The following is a 22,683-nucleotide window of genomic DNA, read 5'->3' as shown; positions in this document are numbered from 1 at the left end:
GCCGCACCAGTTCACCCAATTTTTTATCTCATTCCTGGTGAAGATGATCGTGGAGGAGGTGTTGTTGTCTATCCTTATTGATTGTGGTCTGTGAGTTAGGAAGTTCAGGATCCAGTTGCAGAGGGGGTTGCTGAGGCCTAGGCCACGGTGTTTGGAGATGAGTTTCGTGAGAATAGTGGTGTTGAAGGCTGAGCTGTATTCAATAAATAGGACTCTGACATGGGTGTCATTGTTATCTAGGTGTTTCAGGGTTGAGTGCAGAGCCTGAGAGATGGCGTCTGCTGTGGACCTGTTGCAGCGGTAGGCAAACTGTAGTGGATCCAGATAGTCTGAGAGACTGGAATTGATTCATGCCATGACTAGCCTTTTGAAGCACTTCATAATGATGGATGTCAGAGCGACCGGCCAATAGTCATTAAGGCCACGCTGCTTGGTTTTTTTCAGGTACCAGGATGTTGGACAACATTATTCTTTTTTTTATTTGCTTTATTTAAATTGATAGTTTCATGGAAGTAATAATTAACCTTATTGTGAAATTTCTATTTAAAAAATTGATTTTTTTTTGATCTGGCAAATGAATAGCCAAAAATCCAGTCCACACCATGTTAATGAATTATTGGTCTAGAAGTTAACATCCATTTGTACCCAGAAGTGTCAACCAAATGTGTGGCTAAAGAGACATTGCAGATTTTTTTTAATGTTTTGCACCAAGGCTTCCTTGTATGATGGAAGCATCCACCTCAACTATAAGAATATAAGCACTAGGAGCAAGAGTAGGCAGATTAGAACCTCGAGCCTGTTATGCCATTCAGTACAATCATGATTGATCTCATCTTGGCCTCAACTCCACTTTCCTGCCTATTCTCCATAACCCTTCAACCCCTTACTAATTAAAAATCTGTCAATCCCCTCAAATTTACTCAATGTCCCAGCATCCACCGCATTCTAAGGTAGTGAATTTCACAGACTCATGACTCTTTGAGAGTAGTTTCTCCTCATGTCTATCTTAAATCTGCTACCCCTTTCCCTAAAATTATGACCTCTAGATTGTCCCACAAGAGAAAGCATCCACTCTACGGGGGATGGGGTCTGCCAAGGGAATTGTAACAAGCAGGGGGCGGATCATGCAAAGGTCCGATGACCTCAGGTGGGATTTTCTGGTTTTGGGGCGAGCGCAGCTGGAAAATCCCACCCTACGTCGACTTTGTCAATACCTTTTTCTTCTTATATACCTTATTACTATGTCAGATCCCACTGGTTTTCACCTCATTCCACCTCGCTCATATAGGTTTTCATCAAAGTAAGTGCTGACAGTTCCCTCTTTTTTTCTTGGAAGGGGAGCTACTGTAAATTGCAGTGCCCCAGTAAATTGCTGCATTGATTCTTGTAGTTCTAATATCATTGGTGCTAAGCATTATAGCAAAGTTGGAGGCCACAAAAATCTGTCATAAAGCTCTTTGGTGGAGGGGAATGTTGGAATCCAAGAAAGAATTGTGGTGCATACTGTGGCTTTCCACTGATTCCTCATCTGGGGCTGAATGTATCCAAGCTGATGAAAAGCCAGAGTCTCCAATTTTCTTTCTTTGTGCATGAGATGTGTTTTGTTGACAAGACCAGCATTTATTGCCCATCCCTTATTGTCCTTAAGAATGGCGATGAAATGTGAACTGTGTGCTGTCACAATACCCACAGTACTGAAGGGAGTTCCAGGTATTTGACCAAGCAACAACATAGGAATGGCGATGAATAGTTCCAAGCTAGTATGGTGTGTGACTTGAAGGGTAATTTGCATTTGCTAGTAACTCCCATATGCTCATTGCCCTTAGCATTTTAGTTGGTTAAGGTTGTGGATTTGGAAGGCGCTACTGAAGGAGACTTAGCAAAATACATAGCACATTTCATACTGCCGCACCATTCGCTGGTAGGGGAAGAAATGAATGAGTAGGAGGCTGATCCCATGAAGATTGCTCTCGCTGCTGGCAAGTACAGACTTGAGATGCCCATTTGATCCCAATGTCAGGGTGATTAAAACCCTCAGGAAAATCCAGCCCAATTGATTCCTTCTCTCTCCACACCTGCTGCAGACCAATTTCCATTGCTGCTGTTTTATTGCAGATTTCCAGCACCTCCAGTATTTTGCATTAAAATTATTTTGTAAATTTGTTTTGATGCAGCTTTAAGAAATATTGAAAAATAGGGACAGCTAAAAGAGAACTTCTACGTTGTGTTTATATAACAATAAAAAACCCCAGTCTTCGAGCCAAAAGGAATGCCTTGATCAAAGATGGCGGAGTTGTGGCCATATGCTCACACTGTGCTGCTGCCAGTCTGCTGAGAGTCTGGGCTGGTCCTCCAGTATCCCGGCATACCTTGAGAAACTCGTTGTATCCGAATAGGGGCCCTGCCTGGTCAGCAGTTGTAATTTGTCCTGTTTATGTTTGCTGGAAGTTAAACCTTCAGTTTTACTAATCCAGAGATGGCGGGGATTTTATTTGAAGATATTTTTGATGTGAAAGATATTGACCCGGAAGGTATAAAGTTTGATCGAGGTAAGGAAAGGTGTGCGCCCCTGCCTGAGCTTTCACCTGGTCCATGAGGTTGGGATGAGACAGCTCAGTCCCAACATGGAAAGGAGCAGCCTCTCACCAGCATCCCTAACAATCTCCCAATGCTTTTTTTAATGCTCAGTATCTAGGTTAACCATTTTCTCCCATAACCAGCTCTTGTAGTATTGCACGTGTGTTTTCCTCTAGTTAAGTTTTAAAGTTGATTTGGTTAGTAAAGCTGGAGGAGCGAATTAGAAGATGAAATTGTAAGTTTATTTGTTAGTGTCACAAGTAGGCTTATGTTAGCACTGCAATGAAGTTACTGTGAAAACCCCCCTAGTCGCCACACTCCAGTGCCTGTTTGGGTACACTTGAGGGAGAATTTAGCATGGCCAATGCACCAAACCACGTCTTTCAGATTGTGGGAGGAAACCGGAGCACCTGGAGTAAAACCATGCAGATGTGGGGAGAATGTACAGACTCAGCACAGTCACCCAAGCCGGGAATCAAACCTGGTCCCTGACGCTGTGAGGTAGCAGTGCTAACCACTGTGCAGCTCCCCCACAAAAGATAATGTCAAAAGTGGGAGGTTGTCCCATCTGTTTTCTATCAAATCAGTATTCACTTTTAAATCTTTATTTAAGTCATCATTTTCTCTTGCCTTTCATATTATACCTTTGTGATAAAACCTAGATTTTCATAAGTTTTTTTATAAAGCCATGCAAACCTGTTATGCAGTTTTAAATGCATTTTGAACCCATATTTGTAAATCTCTTTTTCAGTGCTCAACCTACATCTATTCTGAGTATAGTTTTTTAAGCAAAATCTATCACCTTACATCTACACGGATTCTGGTTTTGAGTTTCCTTGATTTTAATGACTTCAGTAAGAAGTCTCACAACACCAGGTTAAAGTCCAACAGGTTTGTTTGGTAGCACAAGTGACAAGCTTTTGGAGGACTTCATCAGAGATGGTTGTGCCTTCTGCCACCACTCTTGGCCGCGTGTTCCAGACACTTACCACTATGTGTGTACAAAAAAATCTTGCCTGTTTTGAGCAAGACGTCAGCGAGAGCGTGTCCTCCGTCCTGGATGAACTTGAACCTGAGTTCACCATTGCAGATGCCAGATCAGCTTTCTATGTCAATCCACAGAAAGCAACTGGCCCACATAGGGTACGCGGACATGCACTCAGATCCTGCGCGGATCAGCTGGTGGAGGCATTCCCAGACATATTCAACCTCTCTTTACAATAATCTGAGATCCTTATCTGCTTCAAGAAGACGATTTATCATTCCCAGTATCTAAGAAAAATCAAGCAACGTGCTTTAATGATGATTGGCCAGTGGCTGTGACATCTATCATTATGAAGTGGTTCAAAAGGTTCGTCATGGCACGAATCAATTCTAGCCTCCCAGACTAGCCGAATCCACTACAGTTTGCCTATTACCGCAACAGATCCACAGCAGACACCATTTCCCTGGCCCTGCACTCAACCCTGGAACACCTAGGTAACAAGGACACCGATGTTGGACTCCTATTTATTGACTACAGCTCAGCCTTCAATATTATTATTCCCACAAAACTCATCTCCAAACTCCATGGCCTGGGCCTCGGCACCTCCCCCTGCGACTGAATTCTGAGCTTCCTAATTCACAGACCACGTTCAGTAAGGATAGGCAACAACACCACCTCCATGATCATCCTCAATACCGGTGTCTCACAAGTGTGTGTTCTTAGCCCCAGGCTATACTCCTCATATACCTACAACTGTGTGGCCAAATTCCCCTCCAATTTTCAAGTTTGCTGATGACACCACTGTAATGAGTCAGATCTCAAACAATGACGAGATGGAGTACAGGAATGAGATAGAGTATCTGGTGAACTGGTGTGGCAACAATAATCCCTCCCTCAACGTCAACAAAACAAAGGAGATTGTCATCGACTTATGGAAGCATGAAGGAGAACATGCTCCTGTCTACATCAATGGGAATGAAGTAGAAAGAGTCAAGAGTTTCAAGTTTTTAGGTGTCCAGATCACCAACAACCTGTGCTGACGCTATCGTTAAGAAAGCCCACCAAGCCTCTACTTTCTCAGAAGACTAAAGAAACTTGGCATGTCAGCCAAGACTCTCACCAACTTTTACAGATGCACCATAGAAAGCATTTGTTCTGGTTATATCACAGCTTGATATGGCTCTTGCTGTGCCCAAGACTGCAAAGAACTACAAAAGGTTGTGAATGTAGCCTTATCCATCATGCCTCCCATCCATTGACTCTGTCTACACTTCCTGCTGCCTTGGCATAGTAGCAAGCATAATTACGGACCACACGCACCCCGGACATTCTCTCTTCCACCTTCTTCCTTTGGGAAAAAGATACAAAAGTCTGAGGTCATGTACCAGCCGACTCAAGAACATCTTCCCTGCTGCTGTCAGATTTTTGAATGGACTTACCTTGCATTAAATTTATCTTTCTCTATACGTGAGCTATGAGTAACACATTCTGCACTCTCTCGTTTCCTTCTCTATGAAGGGTGTTTTGTCTGTATAGCATGCAAGAAACATTACTTTTCACTGTAAATACATGTGACAATAAATCAAATCAAATCACATTGCCTTTTAAGTTATTTATTAGTGTCACAAGTAGGCTTACATTAACAGTTCAGTGAAAATCCCCTGGACACCACACTCTGGTGTCTGTTTAGATACACTGAGGGAGAATTTAGCACGGCCATTGTACCTAACCAGCACATCTTTAGGACTGTGGGTGGAATTGCATCACCCGGAGCAAACCCACGCGAACATGCAGACTCCGCATAGTCAGTCACCCAAGCCAGAAATCAAATCTGGACCAAACTTTTCACCTTCTCACTTTAACTCCATTCACCCTAGTATTAGGCATTTCAATTATTTTATAAAGATTCTGATTGTCAACCCTATCTATGCCTCTCATAATTTTATAGACTTCTACCAGGTCTCCCCTCAGGCTCTGCCGCTCCAGATAAAAATAACCCTAGTTTGTCCAGCCTCTCCTTGTAGCTCATGCCCTCTAATCCAGGCAGTTTCCTGGTAAGCCAGGATAGCTGATTAAGAATTATCTCTTTGACCAAACATTTGAACATCTTCCCTCATGTTTCCTTAGGTGGCTTGGTGTCAAATTTTGCTAATTCTCCCTGTGGAGAACCTTGGAATGTTTCACTATTATGGTGCTATAGAAATCCAAGTTTTTGTTGAATTCACCTGCTTTTTTGAGCTCATTCCACAATTTACCAACATTTATTCATAACTTTCTTTGATCTGATAAGAAATTTATTATACCCCCTGCTTTTGATAACATCTGCAAATATTTACATTGTTCCCTCACTGATCAATTCATTGATACATACAGTGAAGATTAATGTACTATATTATGCCTTTCAACTAAGATGCAAAACTATTTGCCTCCCTCATTTCATACTCAATGTTTTTAGTAATCTTCCATGTTTTTATCAATTATTTTCAAATATAAAATATCAAATATAAGTCTGTGTACACTACATCCATTTAATTATACCTCCCATTTATCATGTCTGTTGCTTTTCAAAGAATTCCATGAGATATAATTACATTCAATCAACATTCTTGAAACAAGTTATTTGGTTTAACTGGTCCGTGTTGCTCTTCCATATGGGTCTCCTCCCTTTGTAACTGTAATATTTTAAAATGTATTGATGGAAGAATACTCTTGCCTACTGTTGACAATTTTTAATTTAATAAATTTGGTTTGCTTTGAATTATTTTGTGCCTTGTGCAGTAGAGTAATAGCCAGTTTTAACAAGGGAGAAAGGGCACAGTGGCTGGGTGGCACATGGCACACTTGGCACTTCTGTCTCACAATGCCAGGTATCCTGAATTAACCCTGGCCTCAAGTGACTGTGGAATTTGCATGTTCTCCCTGTGTCTGTGTGGGTTTCTTCTGGGTGCTCCGATTTTCCTCCACACTCAAAATGTGTGGGTTAAGTTGATGGACCGTGCTAAATTACCCCTTTGTGTTAGGGAGATTAACAAGGTAAATACTTTGGATTACGTGGATAGGGTCTGGATGGGATTGTTTGTCGGTGCAGGCTTGATGGGCTGAATGGCTTCCTTCTGCACTGTAGGGATTTTACGCTTCTAATATACTGTAATGGAAATAAGTTTTGACTGATAATGAATGTGCTATCTAATAAAGTTACTTCTATGAATATTTCTAAAATATGAACATATTAATTAGGAGTGGGAGTAGACCAGTCGGCCTCGTCCAGTCTACTCTGCCGTTTAATGAGATCGTGACTGTTCTGATCGTGGGCTCAAATTCACATTCCTGCCTACCACCGATGCCCTTTGACTCCCTTGTCAGTTAAGATTTTATCTACTTCACCCTTAAAAATATTTAATGACCCTGCCTCCACTGCTGTCTGGAGGGGAGAGTTCGAAAGACTCAATCCTCAGAGAAAAAAAAATCTCCTCGTCTCCATATTAAATTAGCAACCCCTTATTTTTAAACTGTGTCCCCTAGTTCCACTCTCTCCCACAAGTAGAAACATTCTTTCAGCATCCACCCTGTCAAGCCCTCTCAGGGTCTCAAACATTCAATAACATTAACTCTCGTTCTTCTAAACTTCAGTTGATTCAGGCTCAGCTGTCCAACTGTTCATCATAAGATAACCAACCCCCATCCCAGGTATTAATCAAATGAATCTTCTTTGAATTATCTCAAGTGCATTTATATCCTTCCTTAAATAAGGAGACCAAAACTGTACACAGTCCAGTGGTCTCAACGGTATCCTACACAACTGTAGCAATTTGCGAACAATTATTTGATTATACATTAGATACCTGTGTGTTAGTGTTTGGTGACAGGTCTGGAATCCAGACAATATTTAGGCATGTTTGGGCAGGTAACAGGATTTTTGTCTTGTCTTTACAGTTTCACGCTTACATTGTGAGAGTGAATCCTTTAAAATGGACCTGATACTTGATGTAAATATTCAGATTTACCCTGTCGAACTTGGTAAGAATTTCAATTAACATATATTTCTGTAATTACTGTTGTTTAAACCTCAAGCTCAATTATAGATAAGCGGAGTTAATGCTATAATGGTATAGTTGAAAACCTTTTCAGTTTGACAGCCATCATATGGAGAATGGTCAACATTCAGATATACTCCTGAATTTATCCTTTTTGCACATGCACACTTACACATATTCACCAGGCTATCATTACCATTGAAATTTCTGATGTTGGTAAAGATTAAAAAATGGTTTTATTTGCAGTTATAGCGAAGTCAAAATTATTTGAGACTGCATTGATGCTCATCCACAAAATGCTGAACTGATGTTCAATTTGGTAAAACCCAAAAGTATTAAATCATTTTTAATAATTAACTTCCCTGATTTTATGAATTCAGTTCAATGGCATGATTTGATAATTAAGAGCAGTGTGCTGGAACATAATGGACATTTATAGTATGAAATCCCATTGTCATTATGTTGGACTTATAGAAATGATTATTTTATCAGAAGTTAAGTGTCCAGGGTAATAATACAATATGTAGAGATGCTTTTTTTGGCCAAGTAGTTTTTAAAAATCTATCATTTATAGTATCCTGCAGGTGTAATGCGAAGGTTTGAACTTTTTTGTTTTACATATGATGCTATATAGATTTGGAGTGGGACAGTGTCAATTAATTCATTGATTTAATTGTACCACTCTTGGAAGGAGGTAAAATAATTGTAGACACAAGACAAGGAAATTGTATTTTGAATTTATTCAAGTTTTGGATGGTGGTACAGACTAGACCAGGCAAAGTGTTGTGAAACCCAACATTTTTTTAACCAAATCTTATTTAAAGTTTATTTTTCTTGCTGCATTTCTTTAGGTGATAAGTTTCGTCTTGTGATAGCGAGTACTTTGTATGAAGATGGAACACCGGATGATGGAGAATATAACCCCACAGATGACCGACCATCAAGGTAGTTATACAATCATAGAATCTTACAGTAGCGAAGAAGTGCTCCACCATCTACAAGTGTGTTGGAATACTTAGCCATTCATCTGAATGGGCATAGCCAGAATGTCACTTCATAGAATGTTTGATACCATCCAGGACAGCAATTCACTTGATCATTGCCTCTGGATGCAACCCTGTTGGTGCAATGGGCACAATTTACAGGATTGCAAAAACTCACCAAGGTTAATTTTGCAGTACTATCGACCATGGAGAAGGATAATGTAAGAACATCACTGCTTGCAAATTCCCTCTTATGCTACGCACTTCTGACATGGATAGATATCGCTCTTCAGTCATTATCAATGAACCAATAACATAGAATTCTCTGCCTAATGTCATTAGAATATTTTGCTGAGACAGTTTGTTACAAAACAAACACACTGAACTGATCTTGTATAAAGATCTTTGTTAGGCCTCACCTAGAATACTTCACTATCTTGCACTAAGTTGATCTTTCTCTACACCCTAGCTATGACTGTTACACTACATTCTTTACTCTTCTCTGTGAATGGTATGCTTTGTATAGCATGCAAAAAACAATACATAATAGTACATGTTACAGCAATAAATTAAGTCAAATTAGCTATGGTTTCCTCAATAAATAATTGATGTAGAGGGCCCAGAATGGCTTCAGATCTCTAGTTACTGTAATAGCCTTAAAGAACTGGATCTTTTTATTGTAGAGAACTCTCGAGTTTGAAAACATTTGAACTAATGAAAGAATTAGAATTGTGGATCGACTGTTCTATGCTAGCCATTGAAGAATGGAACTGGAGCATAATCTTTATACTTAAGCTTTTCTCTACAGAGACACACATCACAAACATACACCTCCTAACCCAAAAACCACAATTTTAGTTTGCTCCTATATATAGGAGCCCAAGTAAATCCTCAGTTATTGCCCATCATCTTTGGGCTGTAGTAAATACACTCTATTGCTACACGATTATCAGTGGCATTTTGAGTTGGAAATTGTTAGAGAAGATTTGGACAACATGCTTGCAAGATATATAAGTGAATGCACCAGATTTTCTTTTCACTGAGGCCTGTCCACCTTTGGACCATGTTGCAGGTTATTGCATTGAGTGGATTTTCTACAGGTATTCAGAAGTGAACAAGATGAGCTCCCGATTATTGTAACAGTATATTGAAGTAGGTAGGGTTTGCAGTGAGGCTTGTTAAGTGGAATTTGGCTGATTACTTTGGGATAGAGAGGAAGTTTCCAAATTTTGTTGTATATCCTTTAGGTTTTCCTCTCGCAGGAGATTCTGTGTTTGCTGGCAGATGTGGGCTAATAAGGTGGACAGACTTAATGAATCAGCTGGTCTTTTCCTATCTGTCATACTGATGTATCTAACCTCTGTCGTTTTTAAACTGGGCTGATAAATACATTGTGTTGGGGGATTGGTGATGGGAGGCTGTGCATTATCTGGGCTAGCTAGCTCTGATTGTGATAGCAGTAGCCCAGAGAAACAGGTATTGTGCTATGCACCAAAGCCACTATGGTGCTCTTGGTCCCATCCGTTGTCCGCTGTTTGGCTCCTGGCCGGAGCAGGCGGGAACCCAATAAATATCAAAATAACGTCTTTACTAGTTAGTGGGCTTGAAGGCCAATTCAGCGGCATCGTGCTATGCAGCTGCCACCCTCCATCTGGATTGGCACTGTGTGGGTTTCACTACCGGTCTTCAGAATCATGGACCTGGTATATTGGATCCCAAAGGCCCAGGGGACAACACCAACCCTTCAGCAATGAGGGGTATAAGAACATAAGAACATAAGAAATAGGAGCAGGAGTAGGCCATCTAGCCCTTCGAGCCTGCCCCGCCATTCAATAAGATCATGGCTGATCTGTTGTGGCTCAGTTCCACTTTCCCGCCCTCTCCCCATAACCCTTAATCCCCTCTCTTATCAAAAACCCATCAACCCGCTTCTTAAAAATATTTAGCGAGGCAGCCTCCACCACTTCAACGGGCAGAGAATTCCAGAGATTCACCACCCTTTGAGTGAAGAAGTTCCTCCTCAACTCCGTTCTAAACCGCCTCCCCTTTATCTTGAGGCTGTGCCCCCTAGTCCTACTGTCTTTTTTGAGCGGGAAGAGTCTCTCCACCTCTATCCTATCCATCCCATTCATCATCTTATACGTCTCAATGAGATCTCCCCTCATTCTTCTAAACTCTAACGAGTACAAGCCTAGTTTATTCAGCCTCTCCTCATAGCTCAATCCCCTCAACTCCGGCATCAGCTTTACACCCCTATATCACGCAAGCAGATGGTAACCCCAACTCAGGCTCTCCTCCCCCCTCAGACTCTCAAATAGTTCTCACAACCTCCTTTACAAAGCAGAAATCACCGACCTAGCATACAGTGAGAAAGACTGAAACTACTTCAAATGCATTCACAGCTGAGACTGTCATTGAAGGCTTTTTGAAATTGACCGATCAAAGCTTTTTCTATCACTATAGCCCAAAGGGGTGGGAAGTCTGAGGGGGATGGGGGAGCCTGAGTGGGAGTCTAAAGGTGAAGGGCACCTGGTTGGGGGGGTGGGTGGAGTCTCATCTAAGTAGGGGGTGGGATGGGGTGGGTTTGTGCTGGGTTGCCCTCATGCTTATGTGGTGTGTGGAAGGGGGCGGTTACTCATTATTTGTGATGAAGGGTAGGAGAATGATCCCTGTTTTGGGAGGAGGGTGACCTCTTTTTGGTGAGGGGTTGGTGCTGTTCCCCTGGTCACGGAGGGCATAACTTCATATTGTGGCGGGGAGGGAGCTGATAAATAATCAAGGCGATTAGGGTGAAATGGCAGACCAGTCCCAGAGCAGTGGGCTGGCTGGTGGGTTTCTGCGATGCATAAATTAGTATCCGTCAGGTGGGAAAATGCCACCTGAACCTGATAGATGCTGCTAACTTTCCAGATTTCCCAGTGGAATGGGCACTTAGTCTCCGTTCAGGAGAATTGTGGCTTACACCTATACTGAACAGGACCTGGAGGAAAAATATTTTTATTTCCTGTTCCAGAACAGCTTGTCAGGTTATAATGTTCACTTTGCAAATTTCTGGAAAAAACATTTTCATGGTTTTATCATGCATTGTGATGCTAATAAGCTTTAAGCAAGTGTGATTGAATAGGATTCTGTTTCTAAGCTGGTCTTCAGAGGCCCTATATGGAGATTAGCATGAGTGACTAGTAAAAAAGTGGTCGTGTTGTCACCTTCCTAAAATCTAAATTTATCATTTGTAGTCTTCTGGCAAAGTTGCACAATCAATAAAACAATAAGTAACAGCAACGGTTAAATACATTTCATTTTTTCAGTGCTAATTTGCTTATTCTTTACTATTTATTTGATTTAATTAAAAAGTAGTTTTATAATAATTGTTACATTAAGTATTAATTATGCACTTATATTTGCCTTTTATGCTATATTTTGTTTTTATAGGTTGTAGAATTTATCCTATAGTGGCTGATTTTGAGATATCACGTGCTATATAATTGCTCTGTTTGTGACTGGACTTTGAAGGATGCTGGGTCACTGTTTTGGTCTTCCATTATCCTATGCTCTGTATTGCTTTTTATAAAGCTGCAGGCTTACTGAAAGGCAAGGGGCATGATGGTTAACACTGCTGCCTCACAGTGCCAGGGACCTGGGTTCAATTCCAGCCTTGGGTGACTACCTGCGTGGAGTTTGCATGTTCTCCCCATGACTGTGTGGGTTTCCTCTGGGTGTTCCGGTTTCCTCTCACATTCCTAGGATGTGCCCGGTTAGCTTGATTTGCCATAGTAAATTAGTCCTTCATGTCAGGAGGATTAGCAGGGTAAATACTTGGGGTTATGGGGATAGGGCCTGAGTGGGATTGTTGTCAGTGCAGGCTTGATGGGCTAAATGGCCTCCTTCTGCACTGTAGGGATTCTATGACTGTTCGTGCGTTGAAAAGCTGAGCGCTAAAACAATGGGGACTAGTTTTGAAAAAGATGAGAAAAGGACAGTTTTGATTGAACTTGTTTGATGAATATGTAAAACTTTTAACAACGGTATTTTAGTTTAAATAATACTCAGTAATACTTGATGATTTTGTAGGTTAATCTCGGATTTTATTCTGGAGTATGTTTCTGATGACTCAGTTATTATTTGAATTGCCCACTATTGTCTTGCATATTTTTCAACGCAAATCAATGCCAATCTTTTACATAAATGTTATCCTTTTTTCTTTGCTATTTTCTTCCATTCTGTTCTTAAGGCTCAACTGAGGCTCATTGAAAATTCTGGTATCTTGTCTGATTGCTCATTGTTTATGTGTGAGCAATGATGGTGAACTTTGGTACATGATTAGACTATAAAGATTAACACAATCCATTTTTCACACATATGCATGTGCATTCTCTTATGCTTCTACTTCAAACATAGGTACTGAATTTCCATCAAGAGCATGACCTCTGGCTAATTTTCACCTCCAAAATATAATTTGTAACAAAATGTGCCTTGTTTACAGTAGTTCAGATGACGGTGTCAAAGTACTTTTGATTCGGTTGCTCAGTATCTTATGTGAAAAAAATTAAGCAGTCAGATATCGGAGTATAAAGACAAATGGAACACTTACTTTCTGTAGTGAAGAACTAATTATTGCTGAGTCCATTGAATGGGAATAGACTGGTAATGTGAACAGTTGCCCATCGTATTTAGCCTGCAATCAGCTGAATTCAAAAATGTAAAAGTGTTCAGTTTCTATGAATTTATTTTCTCACCTTACTAAATGCTGTTTTTTCTATTTTGTATCAGGGCTGACCAATTTGAATATGTAATGTATGGAAAGGTTTATAGGATAGAAGGCGATGAAAGCTCGACAGAAGCAGCAACCAGACTGTGAGTACAATTTGAATGACTGCATGATTAAAGTTAACTGAAATTATACATTCACTTATTAAAGTTTATTTATTAGTCACAAGTAAGGCTTACGTTAACACTGCAAAGAAGTTACTGTGAAATTCCCCTTGTCGCCATAGTCCGGCATCTGTTTGGGTCAATGCACCTAACCAGCACGTCTTTCAGAATGTGGGAGGAAACCAGAGCACCCGCAGGAAGCCCACACAGATAGAGGAAGAACGTGCAAACTCCACACCCACAGTGACCCAAGCCAGGAATTGAACCCGGTTCCTTGGTGCTGTGAAGCAGCAGTGTTAACCACTGTACTACCGTGCCTCCCCAAAAAGATCAAGTGTTATTAAAGATTTGTATTATTTAAAATAGATGCTGCATATGTTCATAGAGATAATTTGGTAACATCTTTGGGTGCATTGAGCACAGAAAATTCTTTTTATTATTCATTCATTGGATGTGGGTGTTGCTGGCTAGGCCAACATTTATTGTCTGTCCTTAATTGCTCTTGAGAAGGAGGTGTTGAGCTGTCTTGTTGAGATTTTGACCCATCCACATTGAAGGAATGGTGATGCAATTCCGAGTCAGGATGGCATGTGACTTGAAGGGGAGCTTGCAGGTGTTGGTGTTCCTTGCATTGCTGCTGTTGCCCTTCTAGATATTAGAGGTCCTTGGTTTGGAAGATGCTGTTGAAGGGGCCTTAGTGAGTACATCTTGTAGATGGTATGCACTGCTGCCATTGTGCATCAGGGTAGATGGAGGGAATATTTGTGGTTGGGGTGCCAATGAAGCAGGCTGCTTTGTCCAGGATGCCTGCCTTTGCAGTATGTGGAGGAATTCAGAATTATGTAATAGTAATGCCATTGAATGTCATGGAGAGATGGTTAGATTTGCTTTTGTTAGAGATTGGCATTGCCTGGTACTTATGTGGCATGAATGGCATTTGCCACTTAAGCCCAAGTCTGAATGTGGTCCAGATTTTGGTGCATATGGTGCTGAACATTGTGCAATTATCCACAAACATCCCCACTTATGATAGAGAGAATGTAATTGCAGAAACAGCTGAAGGTGGTTGGGCCTAGTGCAATAACCTGAGGAACTCATGCAAAGATGTCCTGGGACTGAGATGACTTGATGACCAACAATCACAACAATCTTTTTTTTCTGGGAAGTATGGCTTCAACCAGAGATTTCCCCCGATTCCCATGACTTCAGTTTTGCCAGGGATCCATAATGCCACACTTGGTCATATACTGCCTTACTCATCTCACCTCTTGAGTTCAGCTCTTTTGTCCCTGTTTGGACCAAGGCAGTATTGAGGTCAGGAACTGACTTACACTGGCAGATCCCAAACTGAGCATCACTGAGTACGTTATTGCTGAGTAAGTGCTGCTGATGGAGCGTAGACTGGAGCTGTAATTGGCTGTGTTGGGTTTCTCCATTTTGTGGACAGGATGAACCTTGACAACTTTGTATGTTGCCAGATAGATGCTAGTGTTGTGGTTGTGCTAGCCTTGGGTTGCAGCTAATTCTGGAACACAAGTTTCAGTACTATTGTTGGAATGTTGTCAAGGCACATAGGCTTTGCAGCATCTAGTGCCTTTAGCTGTTCCTTGATATTTGGGGAGTGAATTGAATTGGAACTATTTGGGTAGTTCTTTTGTGAGCCAGTGCAGACACAATGGACCAAATGGCCTCCTCCTTCTGTGCTATAAAATTCTATGATTCTATAAATTGGCTCAAAACTGGCATCTGTGATGATACGGACCTCACAAGGAGACTATGTGGCTCCAAATGCTTTAGTCTTTTGCATTGATGTGCTGGGCTCCCCCAACACTGAGGATGGGTATATTTATGGAGCCTCCTCCTCCTCCAGTTAGTTATTTAATTGTCCATCACCATTCACGACTGGATGTGACAGGACTGCAGAGCTTAGTTCTGATCTGTTGGTTATGCGATTGCTTAGCTCTTTCTCTTGTATGCTGCTTCCACTGCTTGGCACACAAATAGTCCTGTGTTGTAGCTTCACCAGGTTGACACCTCATTTTTAGTAATGCCAGATGCTATTCCTACCATGCACCCCTGCACTCTGCGTTGAAAGAAGTCTCACAACACCAGGTTAAAGTCCAACAGGTTTATTTGGCAGCACTAGCTTTCGGAGCCTCAAGTACCTCTTCCGGTGAGTAAGGACTTGTGTTCACAAACAGGGCATATAATGATACAGACTCAATTTACAAGATAATGATTGGAATGCGAATCTTTACAGATAATCAAGTCTTAAAGGTACAGACAATGTGGATGGAGAGAGGGTTAAGTACAGGTTAAAGAGATGTGTATTGTCCCCAGCCAGGACAGTTAGTGAGATTTTACAAACCCAGGCAAGTTGTGGGGGTTACAGATAGTGTGACATGAACTGAAGATCCTGGTTGAGGACGTTCTCATCTGTGTAGAACTTGGCTATCAGTTTCTGCTCAGCGATTCTGTGTTGTCATGTGTCGTGAAGGCTGCCTTGAAGAACGCTTAACTGAAGATCAGAGGCTGAATGCTCGTGACTGCTGAAGTGTCCCCTGACTGGAAGGGAACACTCCTGCCTGGTGATTGTTCAACAGTATTCATTCATTCGTTGTTGTAGCATCTGTGTAGAAATTTGATATGTGTCGATATATGCAATCTTCTTGGAGATCCTCTCCACTTGGAGCCGGCAGTTTGCTCTGCATTGAATCAGAGTTGATTCCCAAGTGTAATGGTGGAGTTGGGCATATGCAAGGCCATAAGGTTACAGATTGTGTTTGGATACAATTCTGCTACTGCTGATTGCCCACAGCCCCATGTGGCTGCCAAGTTTCGAGTTGCTATGTTTGTTTGAAATTGATTCCATTTAGCATATAGGTTGTGCCGTAAAATACTATGGAGGGTGTTGCTAATACTGTCATAGACAGATGCTTTTATGACCAGTAGATTGGTGAGGACAACATCAAATAGGCTTTTCCTTTTGTTGGTTCCCTCATCACCTGCCGAAGACATAAGAACATAAGAACATAAGAAATAGGAGCAGGAGTAGGCCATCTAGCCCTTCAAGCCTGCCCCGCCATTCAATAAGATCATGGCTGATCTGTCGCTGCTCAGTTCCACTTTCCCGCTTTCTCCCCATAACCCTTAATCCCCTCTCTTATCAAAAACCCATCAACCCGCGTCTTAAAAATATTTAGCGAGGCAGCCTCCACCACTTCAACGGGCAGAGAATTCCAGAGATTCACCACCCTTTGAGTGAAGAAGTTCCTCCTCAACTCCGTTCTAAACCACCCCCCTTTTATCTTGAGGCTGTGCCCCCTAGTCCTACTGTCTTTTTTGAGCCGGAAGAGTCTCTCCACCTCTATCCTTTCCATCCCATTCATCATCTTATACGTCTCAATGAGATCTCCCCTCATTCTTCTAAACTCTAACGAGTACAAGCCCAGTTTATTCGGCCTCTCCTCATAGCTCAACCCCCTCAACTCCGGTATCAGCCTAGTAAACCTCCTCTGCACTCCCTCCAAGGCCAAAATATCTTTGCGCAGGTGCGGCGCCCAAAGCTGCACACAGTACTCCAGCTGCGGCCTCACCAATGCCCTATACAGCTGCAGCAAGACCTCCCTACTTTTATATTCAGGACATAAAGAGGGCTGGTGACCGTGGTCTATATTATGACTGTCAGGCTCAACAAGTCTGTGGCAAAGTTTTCCCATTGTTAGTATAAGTGACATGGGGGTAAGAATGGCAGATTTCCTTCCTTTTTAGAGTATTAGTGAACCAGATAGCTTTTTTTTCAAACAATTGACAATGGTTTTGTGGTCACTATTAGTCTAGTTTTTAATTCCAGATTTTATTTATTTTAAATTCCTCCAGCTGCCTGATGGGATTTGAAACAGTGTCCTCAGAAAATGAGCCAGGGCCTCTGGTTTGCTGGTCCACTAAACTGGGGGGGCGGTGCCAAGGGGGAAGAACATTGTCAGAGGATGGGTGGGGCCAGGACAGGAGGCGGGGCCAGGCCAGGTGTCAGAGATAATGTTTTAAATTTTCTTGAAAATGTTGTCGAAATACTCATTGTATTTTCACTCCTTACAGATCAGCCTATGTGTCCTATGGTGGTCTATTAATGAGGCTTCAAGGTGATGCAAATAATTTACATGGCTTTGAAGTGGATTCCAGAGTGTACCTGCTAATGAAGAAGCTTGCATTCTAAAATACATAGACAAAATGATGTCCGTTTGAAAGTTTCTTGTCTTATCAATGAAATCAAGTTTGTTTGTTGCAATATTGTCAACAAATGATTTTCACACTAAATGTGTAAATGTTGCCCTACATTTCCAGTTTCCCTGTTTTAAAGGAGATTATGTAGGAAAGGAACCACTGAAGGAAAGGTGTTTGCCTCACTGTGTGAAATTAAAAAATGTTTTATTAAGTTGCTATTAAGTGAAAAGCAAGTGTACTTTTTGTATTACTGAGTATGTATAATGGATGTACCGATAATTGAACTCTCCAGTGTCTAAATAAAAATGTGCTTCTGATTAATAGAAAAGGTTTATTTTATGAATGTGTGCTTTGTGCCATATACAACATATACAATTTTATTTTTTAAACAAATTTGGTCTGAGAAAAAGGATCATTTGCTTTAATCAGCTGTGGTGAGACAATGATCGAAGCAGAAGTCTTTAGATGAGCTGTAGTATTTGGCCATATGAAATTTGTGAAAGCTGGGTTCTTGATTGGTAAGGGAGTGAAAGTTACAAGGAAAAAGCAGGAGAATGGGATTGAGAAATTTATCAACTATGATCAAATGAAAGAACAGGTTAAATGGGTCAAATGGCCTGAATTTGCACCTATGTTATGGAAGTGCATAAAGTTCTGGCCTAGTCCTGTCAGGTGGCAAGGGATGGGATGCATAGGGGGCGTGGTCAAGGCGGGGCCAGGTGCAAAGGGGTGGGCCATGGTCAGCACGTGTGACCAGGATGGGCGGGGCTAAATTGGGGGGGCGGTGCCAAGGGGGAAGAACACCAGAGGATGGGCGGGGCCAGGACAGGAGGCGGGGCCAGGACAGGTGTCAGGAGGCGGGGCCATGCCGGCGGCACGCTCTCCCCCTGAAGCATCGCCGCAGCCGCCGGCCTGAGGGGATCTCGGAGAGCGGCTCCAGCAGGCCCCGGTTGTCAGCTCAGCGCGGCCCGAACCGCCACCTGGCAGGGCGGAGAGCTGCCGTGTCTGGCGGCCTGTTCACGGGAAGCGGTTGCCTCCTCCGGCCGGCTGCAGGCGAGGAGGGCCAGTGCCATGGAGCAGCTCACCAAGCGCCGGCTCACCAATATCACCATTGGTCTCCTCTTCCTCTTCAGCGGCATCGAGTACGGTAAGAACCAGGTCCCTCCTCCCCTCCTCCTCCCTCCATACGGTAAGGATCAGACCCCCCTCTCTCCCCTGTACAGTGAGGAGCAGACTCCCCCTCCCCTCTACCCCTGTACAGAGGATCAGACCCCCCCTCTCCCACCTGTACAGTGAAGAGCAGACCCCCTCCCCCCCGCCCCCGTACAGTGAGGATCAGACCCCCCCCCCCCCCCTGTACAGCGAAGAGCAGACCTCCCCCCCCCCCGTCCCCCCGTCCCCCCGGACAGGTCCCCATGGCGGGGAGTTGGGAACAATTTGTGAGCCGTCACATCTGGTGTTCGCAAGCCTGTACCCGGGTTGTTTACTGGTTTTGTAGCTGCAGCCGTGTGAGGGAACCAACTGGTGTTTCATCAGTTAGAGATTTCGGTTACAATGTCAAGCTCTGGGTTCAACAGTCGTTCTGTGATCATCAAGGACTCATTCGCATTTTGCTTTAACCATTTAACGAGCGTTAACTAACCACCACAGCTGGCAGGCACTGTGGGCAAAGGTAATGTTCGAGACTTCTCCGTTTGGCTGAATAATTTTGTTAAACATTACCTGCTCAAGCTGATGTCACATCTGCTTGGTCACCTGCCAACTTATCTTTAAATGGAGGCATTTGAATAAGTTAAAAGACATAAATACACCGAAACAAAAATACAAAATCCGATCTGTCTATAATTTGTAACTCTGTCTTATCTTTAATGCAGTCTGATGTTAAACTTCAGGGTTTTTTATTTAGCAATCAGGTGCTAAACTGTCACTGACATTTGGTGCGTTAATGTCATTTACAGCAAGGAAAAATTAAAGTGTGGAGGGGAGATGGTTGCTGTTGGGAGAAAGTGTGTCATCGGGGAAAAGGCTTTTGCGATCCTCAAAGTGAGCTAGGCAACAGAATTAAATGAGACAGAATCTGAAATATGCAGACAGATTTCACATCTTCAATAATTGAGAGTCATTCAGAGGCTTTGGGAAGGAGATGAACACACAATCGTTCAAACCCCCTGCAGTACTTTTGAACACAATTGAGAGGGGGTGACTGTGGTCAGGAGCAGTCATTGACCTCTGGCATGCATTGAAAGGGAATCAGTCTGCTGAGTGAAACAACATGTTACTGTTTTGTGATGTGAGCGTTATTGTTTAGGTTGATAAAATTGTGTAGAATTACGGAAAGTGAGATGATTTGGACATGATCTCCAGATTTAAAATACACTGCTAATTGTAAACACCATACGGCGCATCTTATTAAATGAAAATAAAGTATTTGTAGCTTTAAAAGTTGAGGAATGTGTCGCGGTTTGTAAATATTTTGTTTTTATAAGTGCCTCAGATCTATTTGTACTAATAGTTACAATGTCCCTTATTTGAGGTAAACTCTTCGTACTGATATGTGTAGCTTCCAATGAGAGATGGTAACCTCATCGTATGGAGGTTTATGGAGATAAAGATATGTTCCTTACCAGCAAACTAATAAAAATGTAGAAAATTTACAGCACAGACGGCCATTGGCCCATTGCGTCTGTGCTGGTTGAAAAACAGTTTCGCAGCCGAATATCACTTTGGTTATAACATTTCAGTGCATATTCAAATATTTTTAAATGAGCTAAGCTCTACAGTTTTCAGGCAATGAGTTTCAGACCCCCACCATCTTCTTGAAAACAGTTCTCCTCAACTCCCTTTGTTTCTTTCAACAATTATATAAATTTATACCTTCTGGTTAAGGACCTCTGGAGCTTTTCTATCCAATTTGCCTCAGCCTCTCATAATTTTATACATCTCAATTAAACCTTCCCTCAGTCTGCACTAATCCAAACAAAATAGCCCAGTTTATTAAATCTTTCTTCACAGCTAAAATTCTCCATTCCTGGCGACACCCTCATAAATTTCCACTGTACTCTTTCCGGTGCAATCACATCCTATAATGCAGTACTTGTACCTGTGGTCTTACTGTTTTATGCAGTTCTGTCATAACCTCTCTGCTTTTCACTCTATTCCTAGATGTAAAAAAAAGAAAGTATCCTGTATGCTTTCTCAACCACCATATTGATCTGTTTAGCTACTTTCAGGGTTCTATGGCATGCAGTCCAAGGTCCTTATGTTCCTCTACACTTCACTGTATCCTACCACTTACTGATAATTCTCTTGCCTTTTTTGTCCTTCCAAAATGCATTACCTCACGTATCTCAGGATATTGCTATTGTCTTCAATATTCATCAAGTAGCCAATTTTCTTATCATCTCCAAACTTCTTAAATATTCAAGTCTAAATCTTTGATGTATATAATGAGAAATTAGGGATCCAGTACTGAGCCCTGTAAAATCCAAATGACAATGATCTTGCAGTCACAGGAACATCCATTGACATTACCCATTATTTCCTGCCATGTAAAATTTTGGATCCAATTTGCCACTTTTAATTAGGTCACATGAGCTTTTACTTTTCTGCCCAGTCTGTCATGAAACCTTGTCAAAAAGCATGTTCACTATTCAAATGTGCCAACCTCAACAACACTCCTGGTTACCTCCTCAAATATTCAGTCAAGTTAATCAGACGTGACCTAAGAACATAAGAACATAAGAAATAGGAGCAGGAGTAGGCCATCTAGCCCTTCGAGCCTGCCCCGCCATTCAACAAGATCATTGCTGATCTGAAGTGGATCTGCTCCACTTTCCCACTTTCTCCCCGTAACCCTTAATTCCCCTGTCTATCAGAAACCTATCTACCTGTGACTTAAATATATTTAGCGAGGCAGCCTCCACCACTTCAACGGGCAGAGAATTCCAGAGATTCACCACCCTTTGAGTGAAGAAGTTCCTCCTCAACTCTGATCTAAACTGCACCCCCCTTGAGGCTGTGCCCTCTAGTCCTGCTATCCTTTCTAAGCGGGAAGAATCTCTCTACCTCTTCCCTATTTATCCCCTTCATTATCTTATACGTCTCTATAAGATCCCCCCTCAGCCTTCTAAACTCTAATGAGTACAGACCCAGTCTATTCAGTCTCTCTTCATAGTCCAACCCCCTCATCTCCGGTATCAGCCTAGTGAACCTTCCCTGCACTCCCTCCAAAGCCAATATATCCTTCTGCAAGTGCGGCAACCAAAACTGCACACAGTACTCCAGCTGTGGCCTCACCAGTACCCTGTACAGTTGCAGCAAGACCTCCCTGCTTTTATATTCTATTCCCCTTGCTATAAAGGCCAACATCCCATTCGCCTTCTTGATCACCTGCTGCACCTGCAGACTGGGTTTTTGCGATTCGTGTGCAAGGACCCCCAGGTCCCTCTGCACCGTAGCATGCTGCAGCTTTTCGCCTTTTAAATAATAATCCCTCCTACTATTATTTCTACCAAAGTGGATAACCTCGCACTTGCTAACATTATACTCCATCTGCCAGGTCCTCACCCACTCGCTCAGCCTATCTAGATCTCTCTGCTGACTTTCCACACCCTCCACGCAATTTGCTTTTCCACTTATCTTCGTGTCATCAGCAAATTTCGTCACCCTACACTCAGCCCCCTCCTCCAGATCATCTATGTAAATGGTAAACAGTTGAGGCCCCAGCACCGATCCCTGCTGTACTCCACTGGTCACCAACTGCCAACCAGAATAGCACCCATTGATTCCAACTCTCTGCTTCCTATTAGACAGTAAAAAGTCTGACTACACCAGGTTTAAGTCCAACCGATTTATTTGATAGTAAACTCACAAACTTTCGAGGTTAAGCTCTTCTTCAGGTGAATGGAGAGTTCAGGTGAATGGAGAGCTTAACCTCAAGCTTGTGAGTTTACTATCAAATAAATTGGTTGAACTTAAACCTGTTGTCAGACTTTTTACTGTGTTTACC

At 42.2% G+C, this 22,683-nt stretch overlaps 2 protein-coding genes across 4 annotated transcripts in view; both read left to right on the top strand.

Annotated features, from left to right (window-relative positions):
• Positions 1–2,373: 2,373 nt before the first annotated feature.
• On the top strand, positions 2,374–17,996 carry polr2h (RNA polymerase II, I and III subunit H). Its single transcript, XM_080186446.1, has 5 exons — positions 2,374–2,549; positions 7,496–7,579; positions 8,448–8,541; positions 13,350–13,433; positions 17,550–17,996. Exons 1-5 carry the CDS (start codon positions 2,477–2,479, stop codon positions 17,665–17,667), a joined length of 453 nt encoding a protein of 150 aa, XP_080042572.1. The 5' UTR covers positions 2,374–2,476; the 3' UTR covers positions 17,668–17,996.
• Positions 17,997–18,532: 536 nt separating this feature from the next.
• Positions 18,533–22,683, top strand: part of LOC145340995 (major facilitator superfamily domain-containing protein 8-like) — a 62,725-nt gene continuing 58,574 nt past the window's right edge. For all 3 annotated transcript variants that reach the window (XR_013886327.1, XM_080185641.1, XM_080185643.1), the window contains exon 1: positions 18,533–18,822. Coding sequence is in view for 2 of the 3 variants with exons in the window: in XM_080185641.1 (XP_080041767.1) it covers positions 18,747–18,822 (76 nt within the window). In the remaining variant the exon portion in view is untranslated. The remainder of the gene's footprint in view (positions 18,823–22,683) is intronic.

This window comes from Carcharhinus amblyrhynchos, chromosome 3, assembly GCF_965287045.1.
Source record: "Carcharhinus amblyrhynchos chromosome 3, sCarAmb.v2.hapA, whole genome shotgun sequence".
Classification (NCBI taxonomy): domain Eukaryota; kingdom Metazoa; phylum Chordata; class Chondrichthyes; order Carcharhiniformes; family Carcharhinidae; genus Carcharhinus; species Carcharhinus amblyrhynchos.
The sequence above is the reverse complement of the archived record's forward strand: the minus strand, read 5'-3'. Positions and strand labels throughout refer to the sequence as shown.

Bases quoted from the DNA above. Each gene is read 5' to 3' on its own strand.
- polr2h (XM_080186446.1), top strand. From the start codon at position 2,477: ATGGCGGGGATTTTATTTGAAGATATTTTTGATGTGAAAGATATTGAC. The intron at 2,550-7,495 runs GTAAGGAAAGGT...TTGTCTTTACAG, and splicing joins AGGTATAAAGTTTGATCGAG to TTTCACGCTTACATTGTGAG. The intron at 8,542-13,349 runs GTAGTTATACAA...ATTTTGTATCAG, and splicing joins ACAGATGACCGACCATCAAG to GGCTGACCAATTTGAATATG.